At 52.7% G+C, this 26,438-nt stretch overlaps 1 protein-coding gene across 1 annotated transcript in view; it reads left to right on the top strand.

The window, feature by feature from the left end:
* Positions 1 to 9,494: 9,494 nt before the first annotated feature.
* Positions 9,495 to 26,438, top strand: part of TFAP4 (transcription factor AP-4) — a 31,843-nt gene continuing 14,899 nt past the window's right edge. The window contains exons 1-4 of the mRNA XM_065412578.1: positions 9,495 to 9,665; positions 19,160 to 19,325; positions 21,727 to 21,825; positions 23,382 to 23,552. Of these exons, the coding sequence (XP_065268650.1) occupies positions 9,577 to 9,665; positions 19,160 to 19,325; positions 21,727 to 21,825; positions 23,382 to 23,552 (525 nt within the window). The 5' untranslated portion in view covers positions 9,495 to 9,576. The remainder of the gene's footprint in view (positions 9,666 to 19,159; positions 19,326 to 21,726; positions 21,826 to 23,381; positions 23,553 to 26,438) is intronic.

The raw sequence follows: 26,438 nt of genomic DNA, 5'->3' as shown, positions 1-26,438 counted from the left end.
CTCTTCTGGGCACATGCTGCCAGTTCTGATAAATTCTGGTTTTTGTTCTTTGAGATGGGCACATGCTCATGACCTGTAGGCTGAGACATCATCAACTTACTTCCCGGGAGATGTGAACCACCTGGTTCCAAGGCCGAGCGTTTGGATGGGGTCTGTGCCCAAGAATCTTACGCATCTCCTGCCTGGCATAGCTGGGCAGACCCAGAACAGAGATCATCTGCTCTCCACTTAGAAATCCTGCTGGGCGGGGAGTCCGGGACTGGTGAGTCCTGAGCACTAACACAGCCATCCCCTGCTGCAGAGAGCCAGAACCCCCCCGCCTGCAGCAACACACTGGGTGCAGGAGTGAGAGACCACAAAGACCACACTGGGTGCAGGAGTGAGAGACCCTGCCAGCGACTTAACCCCTTCAGTGCCTTAGGGGGACAGACAGTACCCACTGGATGAAAGGAAGCTCTCTGGGTGCTGTGGACACACAGGAACCCAGGTGTTCTGCTGCCTCCCCGTCTCTAGCACCACTTCAAACCGGGAGCGACCAAAAGTCTGATGCGTCCGGTGGCTGTTTGTGGCCTCCGTCAACTGAACTTGTGGTGGAAGGCCTGGTCCCAGGGGCTATTTGTGTGCAGTACGGGCCACTGGCTCAAGGCCTCCTTGGCAGGAAGTGGCCAAGGACCTAATTGGCCCTGGAGCCTGAACTCACCGCTCCCATGAGGTCAGGGCTGAGCAGATTGGGAACAGGCTGGGTAGGGGGCAAGCTTGGCCACATGGAGAAACCAAGGATTTGGTCTCCGGGGCTGCGGAGCCAGCACTAAAGAGACAAGGGGGGGCGACAGCTGCTGGGGAGAGAGAGGAGCGATCATGGGATGGCCACAGCTACTACATGGCACACAAGCCGGCACTAATACCCATACAAGACTAGCCTGGCCATCTGGTAGATGTGGCTATACGCACAGGTGTGGGCTGAGAAGGGTTAAACCCAGCTCCCCATGGGATGAACCCAGGAGCCTGCATTTGGGGGAGTCCCTCTATGGCTGGGGGAGGGAGGTTATCAGGTCTCCAGCACCCCCATCCCTCCTTAAGCTGCATCTCAAAGCGGTGGGCGGTGGCGGGAGGAGGGCACTGTTATCTCCACCCCCTTACCCCCCAGCCCTTTCTCCATGTCTCCCTGGGGCTGGGGGAGAGGGGTGTTCACAGATTGCCAGGCCCCAGCCGCCTTTCACGGAGGCTGCAGGAGGTTGTTTTTGGCAGGTCTCACTTTCCCCCTCTCCCAGCTGCGTCTCACCCTGGGGTTGGGGGGTGTTCAGGAGTGGATCCCTCCCCATGTGGGGGCACAGCACCAGGCAGGATTTACCTGTTACCAAGAGGGGGCACTGTTGGACTATAGCCAGTGCTCACTAGCTCCTGGCCATCCCATGGGGGCTTTCAAACCTTCCCTGGCAATGATTCTGAGAGAGCAGATTGGGATAGAGCAGATCCAATCCAAGAGAAGGAGGCCTCTAGTCTAGACCACCCATCCCAGCCACTCAGCCCCCAGGGGAGGGATTAGAGAGGCTGCAGCATCCCAGCACCAGCAGATCTGCTCCCCTCAGCTACTTCTATGCTAAGGGGCAGAAGCAGTGAGCATTATAGGCAGGCCCTGGCTGAAGAGCTAGGGCTGGACTGACTCCCCTGATTTACCAGCAACCAATGGCAGCTGGTAACACAGGGTTAATGGGGCTAAGCCCCACCCCTTCTGTTATTACTTTAAACAAACACACACCCCTTTGTGGCAGGTGCGGTGCTGTTCCCCTCCCCCCTCATTGGGCTAGGGAGCAGGGGGTGGCTGATCCAAGCTTCTTCTGCACAGCAAGGGAGAGGCATCAAGCTTCTTCCTCTATGGAAAGCTACAGCAGTGCTGGGAGCGGCGTGTACTCCCTTTTTAACCCCCAGCCCCTGAAGAGCAGGTGCAGTGCAGAGAAACAGCTGGGGGAACTGGCCAGGCTGTGATTTCAAGGAGCCAGCCGGTGTCTGTGCCTGAGGAAAGAGAGGGATGGGGGGCTTTTGAGCCAGCTATGGGGCTGAAAGGGGCCTGTGACTGTGGGAGGCAGGGCTGAGCGGGAGGCAGGGGCTCTTGATCTCGCATCTGGCAGGAAGTTTGGGAGCAGAGTGGGATGGGGCTGTGGACTCATTTTTCAGGAGGAAGAGCAGCAGGAGTCAGATGAGCCCCATGTTCTGTAATTGGTTGATTTGGGGCCAGAAATATTTTCATGGGGGGTGGTAGCTGCCTGCCAGCCTCAGCACTTATCCTGCCTGCCAGCCCTAGCACTTATCCAGCACTTATCCTGTCTCTGCTTGCCACTGGTGCCAGGTGGAATGGGCATCCGGGGTAAGGGAAAGAAGAGCAAACTGCAAAGCGTTCTCCGGCTTTTATTAAAAGGGCACCACTGCAGGAGATTCAAGTAAGGAGCCTTTGGGGGGTTGGCCAGCTTTGTCTGTGGGCCAGCCTGTGGCTGGAGGAGACTATCAAGGCCCCTTGGAGGGCTGCATGGAAGGGGTTGGAGTTGAGACCCAGTGGTGGTGGCTGGTCCCAGGTTTGGACCCTAGAGTGCCTCTGACAGCTAAAGGGCCAGGTGGGCGCTGTGCTGGGGATGTTGTTGCTCATGGATGTTCCAAGGAACGTGACTGGAGCCACCGGCCCGGATACACAGATGTGCTGCTGAACTCTTTGAGGTTTGTGCAGCACTTTTATACAACGTAAAGACACTCTTGCCCTGCCACTCCTGGCCTTATGCTGGCTTGTAAGCACTGGGAGAGCACAAAGCGATAGTGAGGGGACATAGTCCCCAGGCCCTCTCCTTTATCCCTGCTCGGCCAGCATGTGACTTTCTAGATCCTCTGCCATGTCCTAACTAAGGAAGCATTTGCACTGCCTGGTCTGTCCTGTGAATCTGCAGTCCTGAAGAGGATGAGGGGGACAGCTGCAGAGGGTATCAAATGTAAAGGCCATGGCAGAACATTTACTGTGCCCCTAATTACATCCTTCCTGGGTCTCTACCTGTGAGTTGTTGCAGTTTAATTGGGCTGCATCCAGCCCTGCCTGTGAGGAGAGGAGCGACTGACTGATGCCTTTTCAGTGCCCGTTCTAAGGATTCGTTCTAAGAGACCGGGTGCCTGGGGGCCACGTGGGATGGGGGTGGAAGGGCCTGGAACTGCTCTCTGAGCCGCTGCACGCTGAGACGTGCTTGCCACTAGAGAGAGCTGATTTTCTGTGCAAAATGCTCAGGTGTAGCTTTCTTATGTCTTCACTTGATAGCTGGGCTCTTTGGAAAGATCCAAGCGCTTCCTCCGAGCAAAGGACAATGGAGTTTTCATCAGACTAATGTGGCAGTGGAAATGTGGCAATGCCAACATCATCCCAGTCTGCTGGGGCAGCCACAAAATACCAGGAGTCAGGGATCAGGTCAGAGGGTAAAAGACCGGCTGAGCAGGGCCAGCATGCCCCACTGTGATAGCATTCTTTGGGCTGCCAGACGATGTGTACATGGCAAGCAGAAACTCAGGGCAGTGAATCTACAGACTCGGGCTCCGGTGCTAAAAATAGCCCAAGCCAAACATCTACACTGCTCTGAAGCTTAGGGAGAGGGCTGGCCTGAGCTGCAGCCCGAGCCCAAATAGCCACACAACTATTTGTAGTGCTGAAGAGCGAGCCCGGATCTGTAGACTTGCTGCCATGGGTTTCTGTTTGCCATGTAGACCTCCCCCCAGTGGCCTCCAATGTTGAACTCTGATGTCTCATCATGTCCTTATAGCTAACAGGCCTGACTGGAGCTTCGTTCCCAGCTGCCACCATCCTGAGCTTTAATGAATGTATTTACCAGCTGCCCACATGATGCCTAACTCTTGCTAGTGCTGCTAGCGCTGTCCTTTCATGCTCAACTGAAAAGAACCCACAAATTGAGAAATAGTCTAACCTTCTATTGTTACATGGGAAGAAAATGCTGTAATCTCTCTGGATTCGCTGGTGATTCCTGTGCTGCTCTTGTGGCTTAGGCTGTCTCCAGAAACCCTTCAGGGAATTTCTTATTTTTACTTAAGAAAATCTTTGTAGTTCAGCTGCTGTTGAACCGTTTCCAGTGAGGACACTGGATTTTTCCATGAGTCTATCGTCAGAGACGGAGAATCCTTCTAAAGGGAATTCACAGGCCGCTGTGGGGCATGTTCTTATAGATCCGCCAATGTGCATCATCTCTCACCTGGAGGACTGCTGCTATGGCAGACAGGGGAGCTCAGTTTCCATGGGGCACTCAATCACTGGACTCTCTGAGATGACCAACAAGGGATATCCCTTGGAGTGGTGTGTGCTTTTTATTGTGGACATCTCTGTGTTAAGAATTGGACCGAGGCCTGCCAACTCTTTAGCATCCTGGGTGAATGCCATTAGAAGGTGACCACTCTCAGTCACTCCCTGCCTGGGATGACTTTGAACTGAGAACCTATTAAAGACTGGCTTTAATAGCAGTCCCCTGAGCTAGCCAGTAATGTCCCCAAAGCCTTGTTAAACAATGGGCCTTAGGTTCTTAATTTGTACTTAAAACTCCCATTGAAACTCTTGAGAACAGATCTTGGAATCTGGGCCATTGTGAACGAATTGAACTGGCTGGCCTGTAACAGGGAATGAGATGCCATTCTAAAGATTAGCTACCCTGCATGCCGAAGTTGTTTAGATACATATAATGAATTTTTGGAATAAATAACTTCTTAGTAGTTGATCTGGTATTATAGGAATAATAACCTGACACCATCATCTGAAATTAGGCAGCTGCTTTTCTGTTGCTTATCCAGAGGCTGAACAGGACAGAAAGTGGCAGTACGCTACTAGTAGTGAGAGCAAGTGTTCGTTCTCTTCCTTTTCCCGGGATTTTTTGTCTCTGCACGTCTCTTCTGTCTTTCTCCCACATTCCCTGCTGTTATCTTTGTATTTCTCCACTCCAGTTTTTACTTTTTCCTGATTTGTCACTTTTTTTTTTTTTTACACTCTCCTCCTCCTTTCTTGCCTCTTTGCCAGGCTCAATGTTAGAGATTGCAGCAGGGAACTGACTAATCCTAAAACCTGATCCTGCTGCACAGACTTGCCAGCATGCTTAACTTCATGCACTGTAAGTGGTTCTGTTGACTTAACTGAAGCTACTCAGTGCATAAAGTTAAGCATGCACACGTTACCAACTCTTGTGATATTTGGCAGTTTTGTTTTGTTTTTTCTTAAGGCACCAGCTTTAAGAGAATCTCAGCTGTCACTTAAAAATTCTAACTCTTCTGATTGCAGAGAAAAGCTTGTAAATGTGACCTCTATAGGCTCAAAACCCAGAAAGCAAATAAAAAGTATCCACAGTGCATTATTTATTTAAGGCAATTTCATGATCTTCTGGGGCCTCACTCATGATTTTTGAATATACTATGCATAAATCTTTGCAGGGTCAGGGTTTAGGATTGTTCGGTTTTTCTCCTGCATCAAACTCCCTACACACTGAGCTGTATTATTACAAAGGGAAACCGGCTTAGTCAGTTTCTGCATAAAGCTGAACTAGATGCAATAGGAAACTGACTAGGATTAGTCAATTTCCCTTGGCCTCCACCTCCCCTGCTGCTGGGCTCATCTTAGACCTGTCCCCTCCCCCAACTTCGGCTCCTCCCTTCCAGCTGCTGAGCAGCAATGTGAAATTAAGACTATTAATTTGCAGGGGGAATCTGCAAAGTTTCAGTACGTTTTACCAGCCTCTGGCACCACCTGTTCCTCTTCCTTCATCAGTGGGGCTAGTTCTTGTTTTCACACTTGATGTTTACATCACAAGAAGTTTGATATGACTGAGGCTATGTCTACACTACAGAGGTGATGCTGGCGGTGCCCTGGAGTTAGACACAATTTACGCTGAGAAGTTTTTCTGCTGCTGTAGGAACGCCATCTCCCTGAACAATGCCAGTGATGCTGACAGAAATACTCTTGGGTCTTGCTGCAGCTACACTGGGGGGCTTCAGGGGTTCTGTCGTCTGAGGTGTGGTTTTTTCACGCCCTGATCAACATAGCTATACTGGTACAAATTTTAAGTGTAAACCAAGCCTGAGTCTAACCACCACTGATTTGACCCATATTCACCTATGTTACAGGGTTAGTTGCTTACCCCAAGAGCTCCTTTCTGTAACCTATTGCTATTTCTTGCTACTGTGGAATAGCTTTATTGCTGTGTCCAGTCTTGGCTTCACTAACATTACTACAATATTACAGTCCTGTCCAAACATGTGTACCTACTGCTGGAGAAAAGACCTACCACTGGAGTTTGTGTTAACCTGCAAATTTTGACAGAAACAACAGCCAATTCTCCGGCATCATTAATTGGACACCTGTATTAACAGCTGGAAACTGTTTTCACAACACCGCTAGCAATTCAATTCCAACTCTACTTCTCTGATCTAGTGGTCAGGGCCATTGTCTGAGAGTCAGAAATTGGAAGAATTATTCCTAACTCTGTCATTAGCTATATGACCTTGCACAAGACCCAACCAACATACCCCAGTTTATCCATCTGTTACTTGGGGATGATGCTTACCTAAGAGGAGGGGAAATTATTGTATAGTGGTTTGTCCAAAGATAATCTGAATTTCAAAGTTGGTGTCAAACAAAGTCTTTCACAGTTTTCTCTCTCTCTCTCTCTCACTCACACACATATATATTGTGTATGTTAACTTGTATGGAATACTGTGTCCCTCTCTCAAGGGGAAGTACTGTATGTACCTCATCTTCTTTAAAATCCCCGGATACACTGACTGGAGCCTCTTACATGAGATGGAAAATTAAAACTGGCTGAGTTTCTCTGGCCTGGCAACATAAGGAAATTTGGTTGGTATAACTACATTGCTCAAGGCTGTGAAAAATCCACACTCCTGAGTAAGGCAGTTAAACCCACCAAACCCCTGGTGTAGATAGCACTAGCTACCATCTCTGGGGGAGGTAGATGAACTATGCTGACAGGGGAACCCCACCTATTGGCATAGGTAGCGTCTTCACTGAAGCGCTACAGCAGCCCTGCTTTAAGTGTAGACAGGCCCTAAGTTATCATCATCAACAGCAGCAGAGAACAGGTCTTCTGTAGCACTCCTCATTCTCAAAGTGCTTTACTAAAGAGGTCAGTAGCATTAGCCCCATTTTGTGGGGAAACTGAGGCACAGAGCAGGGACATGACTTGCCCAAGATCTCCCTGCTCTGCCGTCATGCCTGCTGTGTATAGTAGCCAAATCTCTTGAGTGCTAGTTTGGTGCTCTATCCATTAGGCTGCACTGCCTCCCACTGTGCACACCTTGGGGAGAACAGGTATGGCATTCCTCTCCTCTTGTTTTACCCCTCCTCCCCCTACGTAGTTGGGGGCCCAGCTAGCTCAGCATAGGAGTTCAGCAAAGCAGAGCAGGGCACATGTGCTACTTTCTCCTGTTTCAGGCTCCCAAGGGCCCTGAGGTGGGAGGCTGGCCTTCATGCACAGCCTGGCCTTGCCTATTGATCTGGTCAGTCTGTGGGGGACAGACACAAAGGACAAGTCTCCTCCTCACACCTGCTAGTCAGACAAACAGCAAAGCAGCCTGCGGGTGGCTGGGTGCCAGAGGGATCCCTGGCATACTGGCAGCTGGGGATGGTGGTAGTTAAAGGGGGGATGCAGTGATATCAACAGGGTGCAGGGTACAGTATGTACAGTGGGTAGAGCCAGGCCTTAGCAGGGTAGGAGCTCAGCGCTAGGGCAATGATCCCTTGCTGATGTCCGCTCACCCCCTCCTCAAGTTGATAGGCACAGATTCCCTGCCCCTGGATGGGCTGGAAGCGAAGATCCCACCTAAGGCCTGACAACTGGCACAGCCAGGCAGTAAGGAAGGTGGGGGCTAGGAAAGGGGGCTCCCCAGGCAGGTGAGTGGCCCTGGGGAGGAAGGGTATGCACTGCGGGACATGCCTCTGGAGATTGATCCTAGGCAGCCCCTGTAATAGACATGGGGCTGGAGCAGGATTCAAACTGCGGGGGGCTCTGGCCTGGTGCACCAGCCCCCAGCTTCACGCTGCCACCCCGGGGAGCAGGGTGGGGAGAGAACCGGGCTGGCACCCTCTGCCCTGGGAAGGGTGATCCTGAGGCGGACAGGGGCAGGCCCACGTGTGGGGTTAGGGCTCCTGGCGATCCCCGCAGCGCGGTGCGAGCTGGGGGGCGGGATGCCGGCCGGGGGCCAGGAAGGTGCTTTCCGCAAGGGGCGGCGCTGCGGCCTGTTCCCGAGCTCCCGCAGGTCGGCCCGGCAGGGCCCACCCGCACAGGGAGCCGAGCGCGGCCCAGCGGCTGTGGAGGCTGCTAGTGTAGGGCCAGCGCGTCCCGCGTCGCTCCGGCCCGGCCCACTCAGCCGGGGGAGGCGCCGCTCCTGGGCGGGCCGAATCGGCACCGCCCCCGTCGGGGCTCCCCGAATCGCGGCTGGGCTGAGCTGTTCAGCTGCTCGCCAGCCGCTACCCCGGGCCGGGCGGTGTCACTGCCGAGCGAGCCCGCGGGGGCCGGGCACGGGCCTCCCTGGCCGTGCCGGGCACGGGCCAGTGCAGGGGGACTCCCCCAGCGCAGACGCGCGCTACCGCCTCCATTCCCGGGGCAGCTCTGGCTCCGGGTCTCGTCCCCGGCCGTGTAATGTGCGCCCCGATCGGCCATGCATCCTCCCCCATGTGCGGAGCCAGCCCTTCCCCTCCCCCGCCTCCCACCCAGGTGCGGGGCAAGCCCTATCCCTTCTTCCCCCGTGCGGGACCAGTCCTACCCCTTCACCCCGCCCCCCCCCCCATGTGTGGAGTCGACCCTGCCTCGTGTGCATCGCCCCATCTGCAGGGCTAATCCTCCCCCACCGTGCATTGACCCCTCCCCGTCCGGGGCCAGCCTCCCCCTCTCCACCTCTGCCCGTGCATTCCCTCCCCCCCATGTGCGGGGCCAACCTCCCCCCCTCCACCGCGTGCATCCCCCAATGTGTGGCCACCCCTGCCCGTGCATTCCCTCCCTCCCTCCCCCCCATGTGCGGGGCCAGCCCTACGCCTCTCTCCCACTCCCCCGTGCCGTGCGGGGCTGGCCCTGCCCCTTCCCGCCCCGTGCATTTCCTTCCCCCCCATGTGTGGGGCCGACCCTGCCTCGTGCATCCCCCCCATACGCAGGGCCGGCTCTGCCCCTCCCCCCGGTCGTGCATCCCCCGCCCCCCTTGGCTGCTCCGGGCCCCGCTTGCCAAGCTGTCAGCTGATGGGCCGCATCACCCCGTAGTGGCGCAGGGAGCCGGGCAGCCCGGACGCGGGTGGGGGCGACGCTGGGGCGCGGGCTGCGGCGGGGACGCTGCGGGGCGGTGGCGCGGCGCTGCGGGGGGCGTGCGAGGGGGCGGTGGAGGCCGCGGGGGCGGCGCGGAGGGGGCCGGGGCGGCGGCAAATAGTCCTTTGTTTACATGGGCCGGTGGCTGGCGGAGGCGGCGCCGCCGGGGGAGGGAGCGCTGCGCTCGCACCAGCTGTTTCCCGCCTTGAGCGGCAGAGGCGCGGCGCGCTCAGCTGGGGCCGGCGCCCGCATGGAGTACTTCATGGTGCCCGCGCAGAAGGTGCCCGCGCTGCAGCACTTCAGGAAGTCAGAGAAGGAGGTGATCGGCGGGCTCTGCAGGTGGGTGCCGCCCGCGCGCCCTGGGGGGCTTGTGGGGCGCGGGCCGGACGGCGCGGCTTGCCGGAGCACGTGGGGCCGCGCGTGGCGCTGAAGCCCGGGGCCGCGTGCGGGGCCCGGCGGGAGCACCGCGCCGCCCGGCTGTGGCGGGTCCCCCCTCCCCCCGGACCGGGGTGCGGGCCGGGCCGTGCGTGCCCTGCCTGCCGGCCGCATGTTGGGGGAGCTTTAAAGGGGGGTGTGTTTACTACGGGGCCTGGCCGTGACTCGGCAGCCCTCCCGCGGGGGGCGGGCCCGCGCGCCGGGGCCGCCGGGACATGTAGTGCGGCGGCCGGGGCCCTGTGGGGAATGTAGGCGCCCGGCCACGCTGCCCCGCACAAAGCGGGGCCGGCCCTGGCGGCCGCGTGGGCCGAGTGCCGCGGCGGAGCGAGGAGTCGCCTGTTCCCCGCGGGGGTTGCAGCGCCCCGGCCCACGCGTGCGCGGCCCACGGTGCGTGCAGCAGCTGGCAGGGGCGGGCCCAACCGCCGCTCGCCACAGGCTGCGGGGAAGGAGCGGGCCCGGCCCAGCACCGTGGCCATGTGGCCGCTCCGGCGGACTGTGCTGGGCAGGTGCCTCCGGCGGCTCCGCGCCCTCTGCTTGGAGGGTTGGTTACAGCCCGGGCCCCTGCGCCCCGAACGAGCCCGGAGCCGCGTGCGGGCTGCACGTGGAGATGCACTCCCCGCTGGGCCGGGGACACAGCCCGCGGGCAGCACCGCTGTGCGGGGCCGGGAGTACCCATTGAACCTGTGTCGGGGCCACCTGGGGAGGCAGGAATGGTACCACTCGAAACTGGTTTTCTCTTTTTCCCCCTCCCCCCCGGCACATTAATGCCCCCCTGTATCTTTGGACCTTGGAGATCCACTGTTGGTTGACTAAGTTAAACAGCATCACTATGACAAGAACAAGGTGTTAAGTTAGTACATGCAGTGGGGAAACTCTCCCAGTGCCTCCAGAAAGATGTTCCATTTACAAATTGGGGATATGCAAATTACCAGCTGTATGGATACCGGAAAGGTCTAAACGGATGTGCTAAGCAAGGCTCCAGAAAGTCCTTTTCATCATCTTCTTTCACACTCTTGCCCATCTTAGTGGCCTGGAGGGATTCGTTGTATAGAAAGAGTTGGACTCTTACACTTGTGTACTAATCTTCAGAATGAAAACTGGGAGGGAAGTAGCCAGAATACACAAATGCTGTAACTAACTTGGATCCATTTACAAAGGGGGACCTGCTATTGAGCAGCTTGCATCATGAGAAGGAAATTGTCCTTCATGCTATTGTAAATATTGAGGATCACAATTTGGTGTAGTCTTTGCCATATGGAATTGCTTTGTACCTTAGCATAAACTAATACATATATATATTTTTAAAAGTACCTTCAGGATATTCTCTTAATTGTGGGAGCAGCACTAAAATATAAGCTTCTCTCTGCCTACAGGATGCTGGCTTTATTTGAAATGTCTCACAGCTGGCCTATTTCCTACTCAAATATCGGTGCTGGACAGGTGGTGATGGCCATCTTTAGTTAACCGCAGTGGAGATTATAACCTGTGTTTGAAGGCCTGCCCGGAAGGGTGCCACCAACAGTATTCTTTCTGTGGCTCATTAAGCTTTCTAGAAGTTTAGGATAGGAAAAAGGAATCCTTCCATGAGCAGCTTGAAGCTGTATTCATCTAGAACAGTGGTTCTCAACCAGGGGTCCGGGGGCCACGAGCAGGTTTTAGGGGATCTGCCAAGCAGGACCAGTGTTAGACTCGCTGGGGCCCAGGGCAGAAAGCCTAAGCCCTGCTGTGCAGGGCTGAAGCCCAGGGCCCTGAGCCTGCCACCTGAGGCTGAAGCAGAAGCCTGAGCAACTGTGTGAGGCGCCCTGTGGCAATTCCTCTGCATGCTACCCCTGAACGCCAGCCCTGGCTTTTCTATGTAGAAAACAGTTGTTGTGGCACAGGTGGGCTGTGGAGGTTTTATAGCATGTGGGGGGGACCTTGGGAAGAAAAAGGTTAAGAACCCCTGATCTAGAATATCATGCTTAGAAGGGCACTGACCATTATTTTGGGTAGAATTTTACAGAACAATGTATTCACTCATCCCCTGGGAAGCTTGAGAATAAAATCTGCATCTTTTCAGTTTCACACACATTAGATAGTTACAGAATAGTTGCCCAAGGGTGTTATTTCTAAATTTTATTTTTTATTGTTGGGGGGAGGGGGGAGCACTGAGATGCATTTGTTTTAGATTAATAAAACCACCACAACTTTTGTGAGAGACAGAACAGGTTTGTATCTTTGCTTTCAAAAAGTGATTGGAACATTTCCCACTTGACACCAGGATGACATTAATGTCTTAGACTGTAAGGGGATGACTTCCCATAGTCTGTTTCACTGCTGAAGGAGAAGATGAAGTTCTACTTAAACACCCGGAACGCTGTAGGAAGGCTGTATCCCTAGAGTTCTTTGGAATATCGTGGGTTCGTAGAAACCCTATGATCACTTTCTGTAGGAATTTCATTTTATTCTGAGATTTATTAGTTTGGGTACACTTGTGCAGGAATAACTAGCACTGGTGAGAGTGAACCTGTTTTCAAATACCACCTTCAGACTGATGAACAAGTCATTGGTATACAGGCTGGAAGACTGACTACTGCTTACGTCTCCATATCTTCAGTGTCTGGAGACTGGTTTATTGATTAAGTGGGTCTCACACTAAGTATATAACTTCAAGAATCTCCAGTGAGAACTGCCTTTTGTTTAGACTGACTTGTCTCCCTTCAGCTGTTTTATAGCAGCTTTATTCTGCTGAATAACTAGCCAGTGTTTGTACTTAGCATGCAGGTATCTTCCAAGTGAAGTGTGGTTATTTTATTGATTCCCAACTAAATGAGAGCTGAAGTTACAGAGACAAGGAGGGTGGGGACCAAAGTCTGTTGGTGAGAGAGACAAGCTTTCGCGCTTATACAGAGCTCATCTTCAGGTCTGGGTGAAGTTACAGATATTTCATGATGCTGCCATAGAATTCCCTAATGCTGTGCTGCGAGTTCTAGTCCAAGACTCCGTATGTCAACACTGGTTTATGTCTGTTTCCTCTCCCCTGTAAATGAAACCTGGGGCAGAAGTGGTCCTCTGTCAGAGACTTACGTGCAAGTGGTAGTCTTCTGATCCAGTAGATTAGAGCCTAGTATGGTGCAGGCTGGTTCTATGCAAGCTTCTTCCTGCCTAGCTGTATGAAAGAACCTTGCTTCTCATCTGCAGCGTCCTACCCTGCGTTGGATCACTTTTGAGCAGAGACTGAGTCAGATTGAATTGTATTTTGGGGGGGGGGGGGGAAGGGGCTATGAATAAATGTCTGAAGGGACTCGCATGAAAATCCATTGAACTTGCTTTATTTGTGACAGATGTCTAAATCTGCACTCTAGCCTCCCAAGGTAAAAGATCAAGGTACTAACTTCCACTGTCCTATTTAATCCACCAGGCTAGCTTCTAAATGCATTTTTCTCTGTTTAGTTCTGTCACTTTTTAAAAAAGTCTTTCCCCAGGAAGAACAGTTTGGGGGAAGGTTATGAGAGGTCCCCGATGAGGAAATGGGCTCTTCCTCTTTCTCTCTTCTTAAGAACCTCTGCTTCCTAGATGGCCCTCTTGAGCCACCTTAGTCTAATTTCCTCATGGGCCAAAGGTTTAGACTCTCCCAGACACAGATAGGAGCTGGGGCTCATACTTGTGCTCAAAGGAAAGCCATAGCGGCCACATGCAAAACTTCAGGGTTGCACTTGCAAAAAAAATAAAATAAAATAAAGTAGGCATCTGCAATCTGCTCCATCTTTAATATGGGGATGATGATCAGAGAGGCTACAGGCCCAGCTCAGGCCAGAATGGAGCAGATCACTGCCTCGTTAAAGATGAGGATGGCTTGGGATTTTTGGTGTAAAACAGTTGGACTAGTGGGTCTTGTTCTGGCCAAGCCTGGGTTAGAGGAAGTCCTGCTGCCCCACTCGGTGAGGTTGGCCTTCTGGCTTGTGGGCACCGACCAGGGTATTTCTGGACCGATCCAGGGGGAGTTTGTGGGATCACTGGTTTTGTGAGGATGCAGGGTAGGAAAGAGTTAACCTCAATATATGTCAGAGGGGTTGTTATATCCTTCTCTCTTTCCGCAGTCTGTTCTTGCCTCCTCATTTCCTGTAATGAGTGGTGTAATCAGAAAGAGTTTGATCCCCTATCCCAATGTAATCCCTTATTCCTCCCCAATATCAGTTTTACTCAGCCATAGCTGTGTTCACTGGAGTTTGTGACCTACCTGCTGTGACTACTATACCTTTTGCTCCTGCTCCTCTTTGCTCATCTCGCTTTCCATTTACCTGATGTTTTGTCTGCTGCATCAACTGAGATTTTTGCTGACAATCCCCAGCATAGAGCTATAGTGCTGGAGGTGGAGGGCCCCAGACTGGAACTGCCTATGCCACAGTTCAGGTTTGAGCGTGAATCTTGTTACTTTCAGGGCACAGTGTAAGATCCCTCCCTCCATACAAGCGTCTTCCCCCTCTGCCTCTGTAAAATAGCCTGGCTGCCTTCTCCTAGCTCATACAGTTAAAATGCCCTCTTTCGGACAGGAGCTATGGTGTGGTTTGCGGAGCAAGTTCAGCTCCTATTCCGGACAGTGGCCAAAGTGACTGTATGTGCCTACATTCTGCAATGTTGAGTAGATTCAAGATGCAGCTGGATAAATGGCTTTCCCCAAGCCGACTTAACCCTTCTCAGCCCAGGGATACTTATTTACCCCCCCCCCCCGCCCAAAAAGTATAAAGTGGAGGTGGAATTCTTGTTACTCTGCTTCTGCCTCATCACTTATTGTCTCTGATGCAGAGTATAGGGCTGCATTGCTGTTCTCTGATGAACCGCAAGGAGTACGTGACCCCACGCTCCGCTGCTAGCAACCAGGTCCTCCTTGTGTGTCCCAGAATCCTTTGTGGCATGTCACCTAGCTCTCCAGGAGTCTAGGTTTAGTGACTTATGGGATGCCCTTGGCATCTGAGGAGAATTCAGTTGCGACTGTTGACTGCACTTCATCAGGAAATGAAGGAATGCCTGGGGTCATGCTAGGCCCTTCTCCAACATCCCCAATGCAACCAATTCTGTCAGCTTTCTTGGAGATAAGTTGTGAGCCCGCTGCAATATCCAATCTGAGGGATCCATTTTTGGCTGGTCCATTTCATCACTGTTGTCCCTTCCCCCAGAGAAGGTGATTCGTGCTGTGTGAGCTCAGAGACTGTGGCTTCTTAGCATGTAGAAATAAGATGACTGTTCCCATGGGGATGTTTCACAATAGTGGGAATGAAAGGTGAGGGCCCCCAGAGCAGCCTTCTCAATGGTCCTGCCTGCACCTGCACTGGAGTCATGCTTGCCCCATGAAGCCCTGCTATCCACCTGCAGGGCCAGAGCCGATCTGCAAGATTGTTTGTCTTGAGTGGGGAAGTGGCCTTAGGGTTAACAGTGAGAGACTGTCTTGTCTTGTCTTCAGATCCTTCTGAATATATTTGGTGAATAGTCATGTACTTTCAACTGTGCTTTCACTTGTGCTTTTTTCACTCTTGCTGTGTGACCAATAGCACAATGGGGTTCCATGTTCAGTGACTGTGGCGTCAGAAGGTATTTCCCCTAACTGTCAGGCTGTGAACTCTGAGAGACAAGCTGGGTTCCTTCTTGCCCATCTTCCTCAACCAAGGCACTGCCAGATGCATGGCTCTGAGTGATACTTGTGCAATCCCATTGCCTTCACTAGGGTTGCTCAGGAAAAGTTGAAGGTGGAATTTGGCTCAGCAGTTGATTTAGTTAAGAAACCTGGTGTGCAAGACTGAATAGAGCAGACCTGTGCTCGCTGGGCTAATGCGAGCCAGAATGTACTTTAGGGGACCCTGAATAAACATGGGCACAGGTCTGACAGCTGCTCTTCAGAACAGAACTGTGCTTTAATATCGCACTCTTGTGGCATGAACCCTAGTCTCGGTTCTCTTGTCGCTTCTCCCTTGGGGCTCTGGCTTTCGGAGCCTTCTGCTTCCTGGGGTGGTAAGAACGTGTCAGTTATATAATGCAGAGCTCTTGTCCAGGGGCTTTGCTCTTTTCTCTCCTGTCACCTTGGCTGTGATGTGATGAACTTGTGGGTGCTGCCCTGAAGTTCAGCAGCTTCTTTATGACTTGACACTACTGGCTACTGACCCCACCCTTAGCGGTGACCTTAGAAGTTGGACTTCAGCCCACGAAAGGAGAAGATTGAGAGGTCTGGCTGAGTCTCTGGTCCTGTTGTGCCCAGGGGCTGGCTCATACCTCATGTATTGGATCACCCCCATTAGCTCTCTCTGCACTTCTGTTGTATAACCTGAACAAAAATGGGCAAATAAACCGTAAATCTCTACCTGCAATTTCAAGCGATGTGATCTTTCTTCACTCTAGGAAACAGTTGCTAGTCTTTAATACTTTGCATTTGTATAGCTCCTTCTATCTGAGGATCTCCTAGCACTTGTGGTGTCTTCCTTTGCTGGCTGTCTTTGCTGGTTGATTGTAGTGTGCTTGACACAGCTGGCCAGGACTGGTGACTGCAAGACACATCAGGGTAGTTAACAGAGAGGAAAGTGGCTGTCAGGGTGAGTTAATACGGAATCTCTCAGGGGCTGAGATCTTGCTGGCTGTTAACAAGTGGCAGTGGATAGCAGGTGGCTGGAAGTGCAATTTTCATTGTTCTTGAATTCCAGCATGACTTTAGTAACTGAATTCTCATGCAGTCTTGGCTATCATACATACATAATGGAATAGTCCATACCCTTAGAAAGCTGCTTTCTAAGTCTAATTCTTGATATAGCGGCTACTAACATCGTGATGGGAAAATACAAGAAATGCAAGATAGTAATCAGAAAGATGTGGTCTGTGGTTTTTTAAAGGCATGCATCTCATGGCTGGTCAGGGCTAGAAACCACCTCTTTAGCATTAAGTAGCATTCCCAGCTCTCCAGTGGCCTAAAGCTTTTAGGTGATTTGCAAGGTATGTGACCTTTGAAATTGCCACTGGTCTTTCCTAAAGCGTTGTGTGTCTGGCAGTGGGCCAGGATTGCTATTCCAGGGCCTGGGCCATGGATCAGTCTCCGGTTGCTCTGTGAGATGGGCCACATGGGCAGGTTTGTTAGGAGGGTGAGGCTGCTGGTCGTGCATTGCCTGGAAAGCATGGAGGGGTAGATCCAGAGCTGGGGTTGCTGTGTAAACACTGCTTCACCTCGTTGTGGAGTTCTACTTCCTCTTTTGGTTTTAATAACCCTAATACAGAATATATTTTAAGTCATCCAGTTCTCTTTTCCTCCCCCAGGTCTCAAAAATGCCGTCTGTTGAGGAAAAGTCTGGACTAGGAATATGGGTTGGCATGGTTTTAAACACTAGTGTAGACAGGGTTTAAAAACTTGTGAGCCGGTCATGGTCAAGCCCACGTTCCCTCGCAGGACTGACCACAATGTTTCTTCCTCCAGCTAGCTGCTTGGTGGTGGTTGGTGTGGGAAGTGTTTTCTTGGACAGTCTGCCAGATCACTCGGGAACGGAACGCGCAGCGGAGGCAGCAGGAAGCAGGCGGGAGCCTTGGCTTTGGGTGGGGCGGGGGCTGCCTCTGCTGGGAGTGATCATCTGGAAGCCATCAGCAGGAGGGGGAGGGGGCCTCTCATCCGATTCTACCAGGGCCACACACACAGGCTGGCCCTGCAGGGACCTCAGCTTAGATGCTTGCCTCTTTCTTACCATGGGGGCGGGGGGGAAAGGATGGTGAGTAACCAGAGGCCCTTGCTGCAGCTCACAAGCTCTTTTAATCTTTTAATCCTCCCGCTTCCCTGCCCAGCCCTGCACCTTTCAGCAGCCCTCAAACACTGGTCACTGCAGCAGCTGAGGAGTCACAGCTCCATCCTGGAGGAGCTGTGACTCCTCAGCTGCTGCAGTGACCAGCTCAGGGCCTGGCTCTGCTCTGCTGGTACCGGAGGGTCCCTTCACCTTGGTCTTGCTTAGCACCTTTGAACTGATTCCAAAGACTCTTCCCATCTTTCTGTATTGGAGTCATTGTCTCAACTGGTGAAAGAGAGCCCCGCAGGGACTGAACCTAACCATTTCATAGTGCAGGTGACCAGTCCACAGCAAGGTAGGAAAGCAAGGAGAGGCCACTGTGTCCAGTTGAAAGTGAATGGGTTGTTCAATGAAGTAGAATGTAATGACCAAGTTAGAAGTTGGGCAGGATGCTGGGGCTGACACCTTGTCTTACAAGAGGTACCCTGGGCCCTAATGAATACGTATGTCCAGGCCCCCCGTTCTAAGCCTCATCTGAAAGATGCAGGGTCCTTAGTCTCATGCCGGGGCATTGGGTGTTTTTAATATTAATTCAGGGAGGAGTGCCACCTACTGCGTCACCACTTTCTTCAGCACCTTGGATTTTCTTTAGTGGCCTCCTAGCCAAGCTTTGTTCTGCCCTGATCCTGCATAGCTCTGGAGGTTGCAAGAGATCCCAGCCTGCGGTGGTGTGAATGTAGAATGAGAATTGGGGAGTGGACAGACTTTGAATCCCACCTTCTGCTTGCAGTGAGGATGGGGAAATTCCTCTTTTCCCCCACCTCGCTTTGGGCTCAATAAACTGTTGCCATTAATAGGAGCAGAGTTCCAAAGCAGTTAGTTTCTCACTTTCTCTGGGACTCAGTTTGGAAAGCTGATTGCTCACCCAACCACTGGAATGCTGTGGTGTCCCTCCCAGGTGTGGTCCCCATTCCTAGCTCTTCCCTTCCTCTGCCCTACAATCACATGGATGCTGCTCTGACCTCCAGGGCAGCAGCACCTTGTCCTCTGCCTCTTCTGGGCAGAAAGTGCTTTAGGTAGGAAGTATGAGGCTGACGGGGTCTGGTTAGTTTCTGGAGGCACAGTGGCCCAAGAGGGAGTGACTGACACTGACTAGGTTTCTGTCTTTCCTTCAGGAGGATCAGCACCATCTTTACCTGCAGGACTGTCCCATGTGGCAGATCTTAAAATGCAGGGTCCCAGCAATCCTTGAATTTAAATACCTGGAGAAGGACCTAGGGACTGAGTTCTAGCCTCAATTTGGATTAGCCACTTTCCCCGGACACCTCCAAATTGTCATGAAAATGACCCCCGCCCTACTTCAGGTGCAGGTGTGCTCTCAGGTTATGATCACTGCCTGGAAAAAGGACTGTAGATCCATAGCTTGTGGTGAAGTGCAGGAATGGCCGCTTCTCCATCTCAGGAGAATAGTCTTTTGTTTGGTTCCCTGAAAGTTTCTGTGCATACCAATCTGGTCCTTGCAAAACAGGTAGCATCTGGGAAGAGCACCCTCTAGGGTTCTTTCCTCTAATGCAATATATCATCATGGTAAGAGTGAACCTCCATCTGCAGGTTGGGAGTGGGGGCTCTTGAGCATTGGCTGTCCTTGCTAACCCTCTCTCTCTCTCACAGCCTGGCCAACATCCCACTGACCCCAGAGACCCAGCGGGATCAGGAGCGGCGGATACGCAGAGAAATCGCAAACAGCAACGAGCGAAGGCGGATGCAGAGCATCAATGCCGGCTTCCAGTCTCTAAAAACCCTCATTCCACACACAGATGGGGAGAAGCTCAGTAAGGTGAGGGGGAGTCTGTGTCTGTATGGCTGTGAGGGTGTGCACGTGCCCCAGGGTCGGTCTCCAGATTCTGTCTGAGCTACCAGGATCCTCTAGCTATTAACTTGTTGCTGACCCATTGCTTTGTAGCAGTGACATTCTGTCATTAAGTAACTAAACCTCCCAACTATGTGGATCTAAAAAAGTCTCTAAGTAAAATAAGCTCACTCAGAAAACTTCAGCTTGTAGTTAAGGTTGTTCTTGTGATGATGTAATGAGACGAGAACTTGGAGGGGGGGAAGGTAACGTGAGCACTGACATTATAGCGAAGGTAAGTAATATAGATGTTCCCTTAGCCTTGCAATTCCTAGACTACACTAGTGATTGATATGTTAAGAGTTTGTAGAAGTGTTGTAGAGCAAATATGCAGGTTGCATTTTTCATGTCAAACCAATGAGTGGCGTGGCAAGATAACTGGAATATTTAGGTAAATTACCATCTCTGGCCACTTCCCTGCTCTTTAGTGAGTAGGGATTGTAAAACTGATGGTCTTGTTGCCTCATATGAGGCTGTTACCAGTGAAGCAATTTTACCTGTGCTAATAGAATGTTCTGTGTGGGGAATTCCTGGGGCATGCCTGTGCGATGTGCTTTAAATACCCGGGACATTGAAACAATCAGGGTGGCATAAACATGGAACGCTCTGAGTGCATACGTTAATGCTAGGTCCCAGCGCTGCTTCTGTCCTGAGCAATTCCTCCCCGGAGTTCTGGAGCAGGGAGTGGTGGTGGTGGTGACAGGACTCATTCATACATTTTGGGGTGGGGTTTAGAAGTATCTTAAACCCTAGAGAGCTGAGAGCCCTTTCCCGTCTCCTGCAAGACTTAGGAGCTCTGCGGGAGACAAGGAGCAGAGTCTCTTATCTTTAAGAGTTCCTGGGCTTTGCAGGATGGGATTCTTTTGCCAGTGAGCCCCTTACAGCTTCTTGCGAGCAAACTGGCTTCCGCTGAAGCACATCATGGCCTAGGCACGTAGCCAGTTAGGCACTGAAGCACTTAATTTCTACTAATATAAGACCAAGGAGCCCAGCAGGGTTTAGGAGCTCCTAAATCGCGGTGTTGCTAAAGTTCCCCATGGTGTCTGGGCTACCTGGCTTGCTCTGTTCTCCCTTGGCCTTCCTGGAGCATATAAAGTTGTGCTAGTAACTTTGGTCTTTGCAGCTGCTATTTATGGATGCTGCTGTGGACGTCTCATGTAGAGCCACAGCTTGCTATGGCTTTCCTTTTGCACCTGAAATGTCTTGTAAAAAATCGCAGGCATCTGAACAATGGTCGACACCATCCCTGCTGTTCAAAAAGGATTAATTTAACCCCTTCAGATTGCGAAATGATCCCGTGACTTACATGGAGCCCTGCAGCCCACCCCACCTATCCTCTTGGTGCGAGAATGTTGTCACACGTTTGCTTTCATCCTTACGCAGGGCTGTAAATGCTGCTCCTGCCGTGCTAACTAGGTAGCTGCTAATGATGCTTCCAGAAAGAAAACATAGTGCTGGGGAAAAGGTGGTGTGTGTGTGTGTGTGTGTGTGTGTAGTCTTCTGTTTATTGGTGCAGCATGGGCATCTCCCATGTTGCCCTGCCATTGTGCCTAGCTGACCTGGAGAGAATGCCCTCCCCATGGAGGAGAGGGGACTTGAAGTCTCATTCAGTTCTCCTCAGACTGAGATCAAAGGGGCTGGTTAGTGCTGCATACACTGGTAGATTTTGTAACATGGAAACTTGTCCACTAGGAATTGGGCTGAGACCAAGCAACTTGCATCGCAGGCTACCAAGTAACTCTCAGATGCTAACCCCGACTCTTTGGGGCATGTGCTCTGGAGCTTCCAGGAGGCATCAAGCATGCTGTGGGTGGTCTAGGAGGCTGATGCTGGCATGGCCCATTGGCAGAGTGCTAGGAGCAGGTGTAAAGGCACGCCCAGAACAAGTTGGGGCTCCAGCTGGGGAAGGAGGTGGCTCACGGCTACCACCAGTGCACCGAGGGCCAAGGTGCATTTCAGTGTCTGGGGGGAGCTCCTTTTAGCACTTCACAAGCACTGAGGTGTGGTTGTAAAGTGCTTGGTCTGGTCAGGGCTTGAGTGGGGAACACTTGTGGCTTAGGGGCCTGGGAGGCAGATCACAGGGGACTCATCTTCACGTGGCGCTACTACACTGATGGGAGAGTTAATCTGGGAGCAGTGGTAGTTTGTCTTCTATCCCAAGTCGCCATTTGGTGCAAGGACTCCAGCTGTCTGACATTCTTTTTGGAAGAAGCACACGAAAAAAATCTCTGGTTATATTCGTTGATGGGGGGGGGGGGGCATGAGAGGGGAGATGGCTTGACACACTGACCTTCCTGTGCCACTAACCCTCTTTGCTGGTTCTCCCCAGGCGGCGATTCTCCAGCAAACAGCTGAATACATCTTCTCTCTGGAGCAGGAGAAGACTCGGTTACTGCAGCAGAACACACAGCTCAAGCGGTTCATCCAGGTAGTGCAGCTGCTGCTTTTCTCTCCGCTATTCCCCTTTCCTACCTCTCTGCCAGGAAAGCTCCAGAACACGGAATAACCCATGCCCCTTGGCCAGCATGAGAAGCATTCGTTATTGCCCAGTGTAATCCCCACCCGCCCCGGTCTCTCTCTCTCGCCCACCCACACCCCACAGTACTGGTTAGCTGATGGAATGTCGCTAGGTCTCTCTGTGCGTCACCTGTTGGAGTTTTTCTGCTCTCTCTGGGTGCGTGGCCAGTCAGGCCTCTTGCTTCTCCCCCAGACTCTTCCAGATCAGGAGTGGAAACCCTGCGGGGGTGGGAGGGGGTACTTCCTGCCACTCATCCTTGTGACATGCTGAAGTTGGGTATAGGCCTCTTCCCTGCCTGGCTGTGTATCCCAGTTGTCTTAGCTGCTACAGGTGCCTTGTTGGCAGTGACTTTCCACTCTGATAATGTGCTCGGTGCTTATGTAAGTGAGGGTCTGGTCTGTTTAAGTGTCTGGTCTGGGTTCCTGACCTGCAGCCCCTCTCCTGGGACCCCACACAGCTGTGCCAGTGCACCTCGGTGTAGCTATCTGGGACTGTGCAGGCAGAGGCTGCAGCCATGCAGCTCTCAGCACTAGTGGCGAATGCATGATGAGCCCACAGCTCACATTTGCGGGCTTTTCAATATTCTGGCAGGGCCAAAGGCGAGCTCGGTTTAACCCCTTGCTGGTGGGATGGCATTCACAGTGCTGCACCATCCCCTTGCTACTCCATTTCGGTGTGGCAGTTACTTGGGCCCTGGCTGGGGAGTGGACTGGTAAATCTAGTCGCATGTAACCAAAATATTGGTGGCTTTTACAGGCTGGGTTACAGTTCTCCGGCGTTTCTGGAGAGTTGTCCGAGAAGGCTGTAGTATGGCTGGAGTGTGCCAGTGGCTTGTCCCTGGCTGTGATCTTATTGGCTATCAAGTGAAGCAGGGTCAAGCCTGGGGATGGAGTTTGTACGGGAAACTGACGAAAACTCGGGCACAGCAGGAAGTGGTGGTGGTGACTGAGGGGAGAGAGCATTTTCCCTGGGCGTGGGTCCTGAGCCCAGTGTGGTGCCAGGAAACTACTGTGCTCCTGGAGGTGTCATGAGCTGCTCTACCGGAGTGTTTGCTGAAATCTGTGTCACTAGGAGTGTTAACCCCCAAGTCTGGGCAAGTGCCAATGGGGTAATTAGAGTAACTGCTGGCACTTAGCCCTTTTCATCTGTAGGTCTTTTTTCACAAAGGGGCGGGGTAAAGGTTATTATCCCCCCTTCAGAAGCTGAAGACTACAGTTGGATACAGAAAGGGAGTCTCCTGACTCCCAGCATTGCCACCGCTGCCCTGCGTTTACCCCGATATGGGTTCTTCGCTTGCTGCTGTCCTGTTCATGTGTGCTACTGTGTTCCACTCCAGAGGTGGCTGCATTTTGCTGTGCAATCTGTGGCATGCTCTGGGATCCCTGTGGTGATGGAAGGGTGTTCGTTGACAGGCCCTGTGGTCACTGTTTGGTCCCTTTGCCTCTGATTTTGTGTTTGATTGGCAGGAGTTCAGTGGCTCCTCTCCGAAGCGGCGGCGGGCGGAGGACAAGGACGAGGGCATTGGCTCGCCGGACATCTGGGAGGACGAGAAGGCAGAGGATCTGCGCCGAGAAATGATCGAACTCCGACAGCAGCTTGACAAGGAGCGGTCGGTCCGCATGATGCTGGAGGAGCAGGTGAGGCCTGTAGGGGTGGTGTGGGCAGCCTGGACATAAGGTAGCCAGTGCAAGGAGGGTGCTCTGCTGTCCAGGCCGGGGTGTCCGGGGGAACTGACAGCCTCTGAGGAGCCTGTTCAGGGTAGTGACTGGAGGAAGGAGAGGACCCAGCCTGCACCACCTGGCTCCCTTGTGCTCTCAGCAGGGTGGTGGAGGCAGTCTGCAGTCTTGTGGCGCCCTCTAGTGCACAATGGCAGATCAACACAGATGAGATGTGCTGAGACACTAATTTCTCTGAAGTACCATCTGCCAGGAATCTCTTTGTTTTGGTGAAGTGACTACAATTTGTAAGCAGGTGGAGTGGGATCCTGGCACTCTGCCGGACGCTGTGTGCCATGTCCTGAAGGATATACACGCTCCAGCCATTTCCCCCCTTGGCTAAGGAACTCCTGATGTGCTGTTGCTGCCCATGTCGTTGTTTGCCTGTCAGTTGCCTACGTTCTGTGGCCACAGCATGTTCTTACAGCCAGAGCTCTGATGGGCTATATCAGCCTCAGCCTTGCTTGGCGCGCTCGTGTCTCTTGACACTCCATGTCTTCGCTGGCGTGCGTCGGAAGGCGGAGCAGGGCTGCTCCTTACCTCCAGGTCACGTCTGTGTGGCAGAGCTGTGTCTGTGATGGATGCCTGTGCTATCTCCCTAGGCCAGGATGTGCAGGGTGGCTGTTGTCTACAAGTTTTGCTCATGGCATTGAAATGTGGGGCATCTCCAGGGAGACTCCTGGAAGTCCAGTCTGAGGCTGGCCCTGAGTGTTTCAAAGGGTAAACTTCAAAATTCAGCCCTGAGCTAGTCAAGACAGCGGAGCACCAAACTGCGCTTGCACCCGGTGATGGTGCAGACTGGGCTGTGAACTGCTAGGTCCAGTGAAGCACACAGCTCCATTCCCATTGAAGCCACGGCTATGCCCAGTGCTGGCTCTTTGGTGCACTTGGGCCTTCAGGGCTTGAAGCCTGGATGCAGAGCTCTAGGTCATGAATGAGGTGGAACCTCCACAGTCGAGATGGAGGTGCTGACACTCCCTCCCTGAGGGCCCTGGCTCCAGGCAGCTTTGCATCAAGGCATTCAGATTTCTTCCCCCTCCAGAACTCATCCACAGAAAGGGCAGAGGGAGTGTGGATTCTGAGTATTGGTGTGTGCTTGGTGACCTACCCTGATTGCTCCTGGTCCCCTGCAAGGTTTCAGTGAGGCCTTCCTTATCTGCTTGGAAGCATCCCTCTAGCCTGGACCCAGCAGTTGGAGTTGGAGCACTTGTGCTGAGGCAGTTGGCTCTCCCAGCACAGGAGATGTCGATGTCTCTGCTTTCCAAATCTAAGGCCTCCCAACTCCTCCCCCAATCCCCTCGATAATTCCAGCTGCCTGCATCAGGGCAGGCAGAGAACCAGGCTGACTGAGGCTGCTCTCTGGACTCAGATGATGCTAAATTCTCTCCCACTGTGGGAACACCAAATTCGTTCTCTTCACGTGAGGATTCTGCTCTTCCCTGGTTTCTACTGAAGCTCTTCAAGATGGGTGACTTGGAGCTGAAGCCAGTCTGGGATTCCACCAGGGCCATGACTGAGAAGTACCTGGGCTAGGAACTCTCTCCAGCCAGATTGCCGTGCTCATGTATTTCATTTTGGCTCAGCTAGTGAAGGAGGGGTGCATTTGGCAGTTCTGTGACTACAGGGACCACGTCGAAGTCGCTGGAGTAATGCATGATGCCATGGCCAGGCTAGCTTGGAACTAGGCGGCTGTTTCAAGGCAAGGCTGTCTCGGGGTGTTTCTGTTGCAGAGATCCTGTAACAGTGCTGCAGTCTCTTCTCCACACATACAGAGCCTCACTGCCTTGATTTGCTCTCAGTAGGGAATGCCATTACAGCCTCTGAACCTGGTCCCAAGGCCAGGGACCCCTTGTTCTTTAGCCCTCAGAGCGGTCCTTTTTTCATTGCAGGATGTCCCTTATTGCCTGTTTTTGTATGAAGTTTTTTTGTTTCTAATTTATGGTCTCCTCTCAGGTGCAAAACATGCAAGCGGCTGAGACATTGAAGAGCCATCTTACCCCATTGAGGTGTCTGTATTAAAGCACAGCGTGTTCTTGCCACTCCATTGGCTGTACTCCTTCTCTTGGTCATTCTGTGAGCTTCTTACTCTGCGTGCACCTCCTTGGGGGATGGTATCTTTAGGGAGGAGAGAGTCCCCTCTCCTCAGAGAAGCAGAGTGAAAGGGATCAATCAAACAGGGTTGTTACCTGCCCACCCAGTGCCTCTGATTTTGGGGCTCTCTCTTCCAGGTGTTCTGCTTGCACTGTTTCTGTTGGAGCCTAGGTTCTGACCATCGTGACTTGTTATGGGAACTTCACCTTCAGCAGATCTGAACAAAATGACTGGAGCTTCTGGAAGGCTGCATTTATATCCCCTCTGGAGGGTGACTGGTAGGGGGCCTGGTTCATGCCCCAGCCTGCTACCGCTGCCCCGGGGGATGAAAATCCTTTCAGAGCAGTGGGAGTCCTGTTGGTCTCGTGCTAAGATCAAAGAGCAACAATCCTGTTGCAATGGTCTCCTCAGTGGAGTGGAGTTTCAGGTGGATAATTCCCTGGTGGCCAAGCAGAGCGGAGGGAGTTGCCCGTCTCTTCCAACACTGGTGGTAGCGATGGCTGGAACTCTCAGTAGCATGGCCCATGGATCACACTGGTACGGGAGTTTGAAGACAATGAATTGGCCCTTGCGTTAGTAGAGCAGAAACTTGTCAGGAGTCCCCTGACTTGATCCTGTGCAAGACTGGCATGTAACAGTCTCAGCCTTTCAACAGGGGACATCTGCGCTGACCAAGGAGCGGAGCCCAGGCTCCAGAGTCATGTTAGATCTGTTCCT

Source organism: Emys orbicularis, chromosome 10 (genome assembly GCF_028017835.1).
Source record: "Emys orbicularis isolate rEmyOrb1 chromosome 10, rEmyOrb1.hap1, whole genome shotgun sequence".
Taxonomy (NCBI): Eukaryota; Metazoa; Chordata; order Testudines; family Emydidae; genus Emys; species Emys orbicularis.
This window is presented reverse-complemented; position numbering and strand designations above follow the sequence as displayed.